The 9,330-nt window shown below is 32.7% G+C and overlaps 1 protein-coding gene across 1 annotated transcript in view; it reads left to right on the forward strand.

The window, feature by feature from the left end:
- The window catches only part of ZDHHC21 (zDHHC palmitoyltransferase 21), a 30,199-nt gene extending 21,072 nt beyond the window's left edge, over nucleotides 1-9,127 (forward strand). The window contains exons 7-8 of the mRNA XM_010219227.2: nucleotides 8,366-8,409; nucleotides 8,942-9,127. Of these exons, the coding sequence (XP_010217529.2) occupies nucleotides 8,366-8,409; nucleotides 8,942-9,074 (177 nt within the window). The 3' untranslated portion in view covers nucleotides 9,075-9,127. The remainder of the gene's footprint in view (nucleotides 1-8,365; nucleotides 8,410-8,941) is intronic.
- Nucleotides 9,128-9,330: the final 203 nt, after the last annotated feature.

Consider the following 9,330-nt stretch of genomic DNA (forward strand, 5'->3'; position numbering starts at 1 on the left):
TGCTCTTTAAAATATTACCTAGGAAAGCAGTCATACCAAATATTCTTTGCTTGGTGCCAGTTTTTCCAGTTTTCTATTGTTGCTTGCTTTGCAAAATTAAAATTAGATCTTGCTTAATTGGAAATGCATCTGTATTCATTTCTGAACAGTGTGGTTTTTTTTTTAATGACTTTGCTTGAGAAATAAAGACAAACTTAGCATGAAACAATAAGAAGACAGATTTTTGTCAGTTGCATCCTAGAGAGATTGAATGTTACAATGTTCTACTAATGAGAATAACATCTTTCTAGATTCCTTTTTAGCTTTTTTTTTTTTCTCTCTCTTTGTCTCTCCTTACTGTCCTTTACTTCAAATTGGCTAAGCTCCCATGTTGACCTCAGCTAGTCAACAGGATAAGAAAATAGCTTCAGTAGAGGCACTATGGAACCATTCTTTCTTCAAGGCAGAAATATTTATCTTTTTTCTTTTTTTTTTCTCTTTGTTTGTCACATCATTCGTTATTGTGAAGATACTACTTAAATGTAAACTATCATTTTGCCCAGATTCTTGTTTCAGATAGGTCTAACATTTCTAGTAAAAAAATATGTATATATAAAACATACAAAAGACATTCTACTGTAAAGTGAATGCAAAGTTAATCAAGAAAAGGATATTTTGTACTTCCAAAAAAAAAAAAAAACATGTACAAGAGCAGTTTTCCATGCACTTCCACTATATTGCCAGTTACCTTTTTTCTGCAGTTATCTTGATGTAATTCAAGCAAAAGGTGGATATTATAATACCCAGGAATTTGCTTGCTTCTCCAAGACAACATATTTTTTTAAAAAAAAAGTCCTCTCATTTGTTGTATTTTTATATACAGCATACATATGTTGAAAACAGATAATTAACTTATTCATTGACAGGAAAAGGCATAGATCTGTCTAAGGAAAAGTGTGCCTTTCTGTGAGTTAAAAATTATTCTGTTTTAAGGCAAAGATCTATAATTTAAGGTGTTTTAAAAATAGGGACTGTCAAGTTAATTCTGTATAGATTAAAAAAGGGGCCGCACTGACATAATTATTTAAGAAATGACTTCTGTATATTCTGATAAATGAAATATATCTAAAAATACTTTAGTACAAATAATTCAGATTTTTATATAGTGGATCACTATTTTGCTGTGTTGTGTAACATTTTGTTCATATATTTAACGAGGTTTAAAATTGTGTCAGACACTACTATAAAGTATTCATTTTTTTAAGGCTGACACCTTTTGCATATGTAAAGGTCTTCTTCATCTCAAGCTTTGTCTTGTTCTTTATTTTGTTGGCTGCCACCTGTCTGAATCAATCAGCCACTTCCCTCTTTCTCTCCCTCTGCACAAAAGGAAAATCCCATCTTCCCATGGATGGTGGAAGGTAACAGGATAATCAGTTCAGCAGTGATCCTCTGATGTCATTGTGGGAGCCCTGTAAAAGCGGATTAGCTGTGACCCAGATAAAATAATTAGAAATTACTTGGACACTTACAAATAACAGATCTACTAATCTCATTTCCAAGGTTAAAAAAGGTCTGTCTCTCGACATAACACTACCAGATGTTTCAGTTGAATGGCATCCTTTGCAGAGACTAATCTGAACCCTAATTTCAAAGGATTACCTTTGATTGTTTTCTGTTAAAACACTAAACAGTTTGTGTTTCCATTTTTCCATATGTTCTAACAAATAATTTATATATAATTATCTTTTTCTTTAGTTTCTATTATAGTCTGTCAGATATTTTTTCTGTATCTTTTTGAGTATTACAGAGATGTGCTTTTTTGTTAATATTATTTGCTACCTGCTTGTTTATCTAGAGTTAAACTACATAATGTATGAGCTTTCATAAATTTGTTAGATCCTATGTGGTCTTTCTACAATGTGGTGTGTGTTTTATCATAAACTAAGTGATCAGTGACTTTATTAATTTAATTAATGCTACCAGGGCTTCCTGTTAATTAACAGTTTAAATGATGTACAGTGATATGCCAGTATCCTCAAGCATCGATACTGTGTGTATGTGGTAGAGAGAATTTTTCATTCATTTGCTTTGAGCAGGTTGGAAGAGAAAACAGTTAAACAGCTGGCATAAAGTAGTCTGATGCCTGTCCATATATCCTTTTCCCTTCGTAAATATTTGGGATATTTGGTAAAGACTGTGTTGTATTACTATTGCAGTGCTTGTCCTTAAACACTGCAAACACATAAGTAGCAAATGCATTTCACTAGATTTGTTGTTGTTGTTTTTCTAGTAAATATATCAATCTTTACATAAACATGGTTAACTTTCCAATTCAGGTATTTTAACAAAATTCCTTAATGTAGCTGTTACTTTGCTCAAAGTTTATCATCTTTTAAAATGAGAAAAACTTCATTCTAAAGCAATAGGAAAAAGTTGGAAATTGTACAGATGAATTTTCTGTGAGATTTTTATCCCTGAACTTGATTTTCAAGCAGTTAGTATGTTTAAAGGCTAGTATTCCATTCAACAACATAATACAAAACTCAAATGTAAACAATAAATGTCCATATTTAAAATTTATTGTAATCAGTAACTCATAAAATTTTACCAAAGATAAAACCTAAATACTGAAAAAATACGGTAGCTTTTCTGTTGAAAAAAATCTTAATTCTTTCTTAATTTTATTTTAATTTTTAATTTTATCTTAATTTTGATTTGTTGATATTTAATATACACAGATTGCACGAGTGATGTAGTTATGCTAAAATGCTTTTTGTCTTGAGAAATAAGTATCTTTTAATTAAAAATATTTGTAGTCATTTCTTTAATGAGATAATCTATTAAATGCTGTTTTGATTAGTGAAATAATAAGGGCTTTACTTTTTTTTTTCCCCTCCAAACATGGCAGAAATGTAATCAGAAAACTATTAATCCCGATAATTAAGTTTAACACAGAAGAAACTCGTATTGGAAGGGGAAATTAGGATTTGCAGACAAATATTTCCTTCAGTATAATAAAGTGTAACATATAAGGTATTTACAGAGAGACAGTAGAGGACATATACAGTAAAGCCAAATAATAATTTGAAATATGAGGCTTAAAAGAAAATAAATTAATGCAAACACATGTCTGTATGTATTTTCCTTATTTGTCTTCTTATCCCTTCCTTTTTTTTCCACCCCCCTCTATATTTGTCTAACTTAACTCCACATATAGGTAGGTATCCCATTAAAATACTCTATGAAATTTTATAAAATAAATTGTCAGAATTAGTCCTCTTCTGGTCTTTGAATGGGAATTTGCTAACTGTATAAAATCTTTTGTATCTCTATGTGTTATTATATACAACACATTTAATTTCTTTAACAAATGTATCATGTTAGTCTTAAAGCCGTATTTTAGATTCCTTTGAAGAGCCTTTGCATGAACATTTTAAAACATAAGAGTAAACTTGAAAGCACAAAATACTGAAGGTTGAAAAATATTATCTGTTTTATTTAGATCACTTTATTGTTTACAAAAATAAATCCCAGTAAATGAGTAGTATATATTTGCACATACATCTCACTACTGGTTACTGGGAAGAACTTTTTTTTGAAACTAATTATTTACAATGTTATTAAGGGAAAGTTTGTTGCAACAAAATTTATCCTTTTCAGAGAAACAAACATAAGTATCATAAATATGATTCAAGAAAAGAGCCCTTTTGCAATTCAGTTATTTTTCTAATTAACAAACAGGGTATTTTTGAGCAACTGGAAATAACTGTAATGATTTGTGGAAGATGAATAGTGTTTGTTAAATTTAGACATCAGACCATTAAAATAACTTCTGTGTGTGAGAAACAACAGCTGGCCTTACTAGGCGTTTTCCATTAGTGTTTTTGTCTTAAGAGGGTGCACTTAAGTACTAAGAGAAATACTATGTGTGTTATATGCAATATTGTCCAACTTTATGTACCTAACACAGGAGGGTTTTGAAACAAGATTGAAGAAAAGAGTGTGTCTTGTTTTCATTTTGGTGTCATTTTCTTTGCATACATATTCTTAATTCAGGTTTAGGTGTTTTCTTTTGACTCATTTTCTGATATCCTACAAATACATGAGGAATCTATTTCGCTGCATTCATCACAGACCAGAGAATAGCGCTGTTCCCTCGAAAAAATGCAATACAGCATTGTTTTTCATTTTGCACACAGGCAACTCATTTAAGGAATTTTTAAAAATAGCAGTTCAAACTGAATTAATTTAGTAACTTTCAGGTTGAATTTAATTGTAATTGATAACATAAGTTTTACTTTTACAAAAAGTGGTGCATGGTAAAATCAAAATGTAGTTTATAATTTTTTACGCCATAGAGATAGAACAACTACCAAAGTAGTGAACATTCTTTTTGATGAAGTGTTCAGTATTTGATATTTCTGAAGGAATGAAAGGAATGAAAAATTATGTGTTGGTCAAGTACGTTATATGCTGTTTTACACTTTGAGGTAAAAAGCAATAGCTGCACTCTATAAGGGTTTGCAAACTTTGTTTGGTTTTCTGCTTTCTCTATTATTATACTTTTCTGCTGATTCCTGTATATTGAATATTTGAAAATTGTACTAAGCAAGTATGGTATAATGCTTGCATTCTTCCATGACCTCTAGTCATTAGACATCATTCTAAGCAAGCACAGAAGAAAAATTGGACTGCAGATTGTTGCTGCATGCTTTGGAGTTAGTCCTGTGAGTTACGAATTGCTGCTTCTCCTCTGGAAAATGTGAATTGGTTAGAGATTCTTTCCATGTGCTCCTTATGTCATAAATTAGTTCGTGATGAGTCCTGGCCTATAGCACCGTTTGCTCACCAGCATATATACATACATACATATATATATATATATATATACACACACACACACATATAGCACATATATACAATCTATCTATATATATATATATGCACGATCTGCTTAAAAAATTTTTGAAGCAATTTATTCTAATGAAAAATATACGTGTGAAAGATCTTCAAGTAGTTAGCACAGGTGCATTCGTTTGCAAATGCATTTTAGGCCAGTCTGCAGGATTCAGTCAGTAGCATAGCTAAACTATAACTAAACTATAACTGTAGGCTAAGCTTTACCTAAATATAGCTCTTCATCTCTTTCATAACAGTCTTAGCTGTTGCAGTATCTTAGTTTACTTAGAACTGGCAAGTTGCTGTTACACAGTTTTCTTAGGTCTACAAAGTAATAAGATACTCAGCATCAGCAGTCTCTGAACCTTCTGGTGTTTGTTTCTCATATTAAAATACTTGTTTTTGATGTTTTCTGTGTTTATTTCCTCTAATACCATTTGCCTTTCTCACTAAGATCCTTATGAGTTTTTTTTTTTTTCTTGCTTTAAGATGGTTATATGTGGGGGTATACTTCTGAATAAGCAAGTTCAGAAGGAGTAAGTGATTGCAATCTGGATGATGACCTTGGTAATCAATTGCGTTTAAGCCATTTTGTCTCATATGAGCTTGTAAATTTAATATTTTTACTGAAGATAGACGTTACTAGGACTTTGTTGATATTTGCTCACTTCAGATTGCTCCTAGTGGGTAGATGAGTAACTGCTCTACAAATTTAACATCAGAATTAGCAGGGAGAATTTCTAGCAGCATTCCATTTGTATTGATAGTAATTCAAACTGGTAGTTGACACAGACATTCAAAACCTCTTTTGAATGACAAGGTATTCATTGACACATCTGAAGAATAGACTTCAAAGGTTTTGTTAAAACATCAGTGTTAATTTCCTCAGCCTAAGAGGTGGAATATTGATTGTTCTCATCCTCGTGTTTGTGAACATGCAACTCCCTGAGAAAAAAACTTTAAAAATACTAGGCCAAAGCCCAATCATTGCTTCTTCCCATTTCTTACTGAATTAGAAAATGCTATGAAGAGATTATTGTATTCAAAAAAAAAAAAAAAAAGTAACGAGGGAAGGCAGGGAAGCGGAAGAGGGAATTTGGTTTCTTGAATTTGTTCATCAGTACTTGTTAAAACACATAAACTTCAGAGAAGCAACACTTCCTTCAGTTCCTTCTAATCCTGCTTTATAGCTTTTAAAATATGTCTGTAAAGCTTTTTTATTATCTGAAAATTATCCCAGAAACAAAGGATTCACTGCTATTTATTATTAGATAAATTTTGACATTTTAACCTGAGGAGGAGGAGGGACAAAGGGAAGGATTTTCTCTTTAGTTCGTGGAGCTGGAAAGTTCAAATCCTTAGTATATTTTGAAGGCATGAGAGTTTTGCAGTCTTTTTTTACAGTAATTATTTGCAGTTCTTGTTTTAGTGCTTTCACTTTGTTCATTAATTCAGTAGGTTGTATTTTTGAGAGAAGCAGCCTGTGATGAGTATCTTCCAGATGTGGGCTCTATGATAACAACTTAAAAAACAAACAAACAAAAATGCCCCAGACATTCAGGGAATTGCTTCAAAAGTATTTGAACCAATGTTCAAAATTGCAAATAACAGTATTTTATAAATTTGTATAAACATATTATTGAATAAACGTGTTCAAGAAGGAACAAGCCATTCTGAAGATGTTATTTTTTATGCAATGAAAAGTTAAGTTCCTTTTGTGAAACGAAACTACAATTTTTGGTAACTAGTTATTTATAGTCCATGCTTGTGTACTCCTGTTAATCAAAAAATCATCTAGAAATCATTGCTTTCAAACACACCACTATTTTTGCTCTATCAGACAGATTTGAGTTGAAAGGATGGTTACTGTCAGACCCATGCCATGATGTAGAAAATGGCTTGTGTCTCTTTGTGCTTCCCTGTTACTGATGGCAGATGAGAGAAAGGCAAACTGATATGCTAGGCAGGCATAAGGTGAAGAGAATCAGTTTACCTATGGAAACTGAAACATGAGGCATGATGTAAGGGGTGCCTCCAGTCATGGCCTCACTCCTGAGCAGAGGTTCATACCCACCTAATGATGGAGTAGAATGAATTTATGTACTTGTTTTGGGCATGCCTTTTCTGCAGAAGTACATATTCAGTTTCTAAATAAATCAGATATGGGAGATGGATTTAGAATAAGGAACTTTTTCAAGGGAGCTTGAGTCTGTCTACATCTGGTAAAGTGACTTGTGCAGCGTTTCCCAATCTACCCTTCCTCTTCAAACCTTGTATGAAAAACGGTGGTGGAATCCCAGCAGTACCTGCACTAAATTGGGTGTGCGGATTGTAGGAATGATCAAGGAATGCACTGTGATTTATTGCTAGGTAGAGTTTCCAGGTCACTTAATGAAGTTGCAGCCTGTTTAAACCATGTCTCCTGTGTGTCTGTATGGCTGGGACAATAGAGACAAGTTCCCAGTTCCATCTAAGACAGTATAATGTCTTAGCACCTAAATGAGTTGCCCTTAAAGGAAAGTAGCAAACCGCCGTAAAAAAAGAGATTAGAAAGATGAAAGATATTTAAATGAAAACATTTTAGGTTTTTTGAATTATTTTTTAATTCCATGAACTGTGATTCTGCATTGAAAAGAAAGTACTGCTGGAGACAAAATGAATTTAGAGATAACATGAAGTATATATTGCTGAAGTAAAAGTACCATTGTTGGTAACTTTTAAAGTTTTACTTAAAAATGATCTGAGCTTAAATAGACCTTTTATTTATAAAATTTCTTGAATAGTGGAATAAGTCATGTTTGGAAAAGTAAAGTAGGAGTTTAATTTACTGTTAGCTGTAGCTACCTTTGTTCTAACCTTTTTGTTTAGACTATTCAGGTTTTGATGAATTTTAACCAAATCAGTTTTATATTTAGTATTTTCATCTAGAAAGCATGGAAGCTGTTCGTATTACTCTTGGTCTTATATTTCACACTGTAATACTCACAAAGATAACTATTTTAAAACTTAATACGTTTTGCTTTCCAAAGGACTACTACTGGTGATGGTCACAATTTACTAAATTACAAATGTATTCTGTTCCTGTGGATTTCTGAATGGAAACTCCAAGACTGGAATAGGTGCTTTTTAAATGTGTGGCAAAAGGGCACATTATTTTTTAAAATCCATGAATTAACTGTAATGTCTGAACTATTTTTAGCTGTTATAATGTTGTCATTTTGTTGACTTTTTATAACTCCTGTTTTCATAATAGAACTACACAATATTGTTGCACTTTTTGCTTGTAAAAGATCATATTTAACAGACTGAATACATTTGCAATGCATGTAATTTCACATCAGTGAAATCCATACTCATGGAGCATGAGTAAAATGTTGCCAGAGAAGTATATGCGAAGGATTAATTCTCTGCTTAGCTTTTTACATGATGATGTTAACAGATACATAAAGATTTTTTTTCATGGTGTTTTGTTTTCTTTTAACAGGACACTACGAGTATAGAAAAAATGTCAAACTGTTGTGAAGATATGTAAGTACTATAAAACTCCTAAATTTACTTCCTGAAAAATTAGAGGAATGGCTGTATGTTGTAACTATGTGAGAGGAGAACGGAAGGCACTGTTAAGAGTATTTTGCATGCTGCAGTTCTCTGTATTTCTTATCTGCAGCAGTGGCTCACTGATCCTTTAATATTGTTTTACATGAAGTAGCCTTGATTTATTTTTATTCCCTTCTTACCCAAAGTAGGTAAAACAGACTTTTTTTTTCAAAAGCAGAGATCAAAAGCCACTTGCTGCTGTGTTGTTGATGTACGTTTCATTGATCCTGAGGTTCTCCTGTGCTTCAAAAGTTGCCTTTAGTTAATTGACGACACAGACTGAACTTTGGAGAGAAGAAACTGTCTCAGCTGCGTGCTATAATGAAAGCAAAGCTGTGTTTGTGGTGCAGGGACACAATTCATCAGAGTCCAGTAATGGACCCCTAGCCAACCTGTATTGTTCTAGATGACTGAAATGCACCATGGGAGTGCTGTCTTTCACTAATAATGCTGTTTTTTGTAGATCAAGGCCCCGAAAGCCATGGCAGCAGAGCTTATCTGAAGTTTTTGGCACTCGCTGGAAGATCCTGTGGTTTATTCCTTTCAGGCAGAGGCAGCCACTGCGAGTTCCCTACCACTTTGCCAATCATGTCTAAACAGATGGATGGTGGGCACAGATGCGTCCTCTATGCTGGAAGTGTGTTACAGGTTTTATGATAATAGGACTGTGACAGTCCTCAAGTCAATTAAAATCCACCCACCAATCTTAGTCATCATAGTGTGCCCCAGGCTTTATTTTAATAGTGGTCCGGATTTTGTTGTGGGATTAATAAAAGTTACATGTTTAAGTTAGAGCATATTTACTTTAGGATTAGCTTTCTAAAGGGATTTCTTTATTGTTTGACAATGATG

Source organism: Tinamus guttatus, unplaced genomic scaffold (assembly GCF_059628265.1).
Source record: "Tinamus guttatus ecotype Peru unplaced genomic scaffold, ASM5962826v1 Tinamus_guttatus_pri_ptg000622l, whole genome shotgun sequence".
Taxonomy (NCBI): domain Eukaryota; kingdom Metazoa; phylum Chordata; class Aves; order Tinamiformes; family Tinamidae; genus Tinamus; species Tinamus guttatus.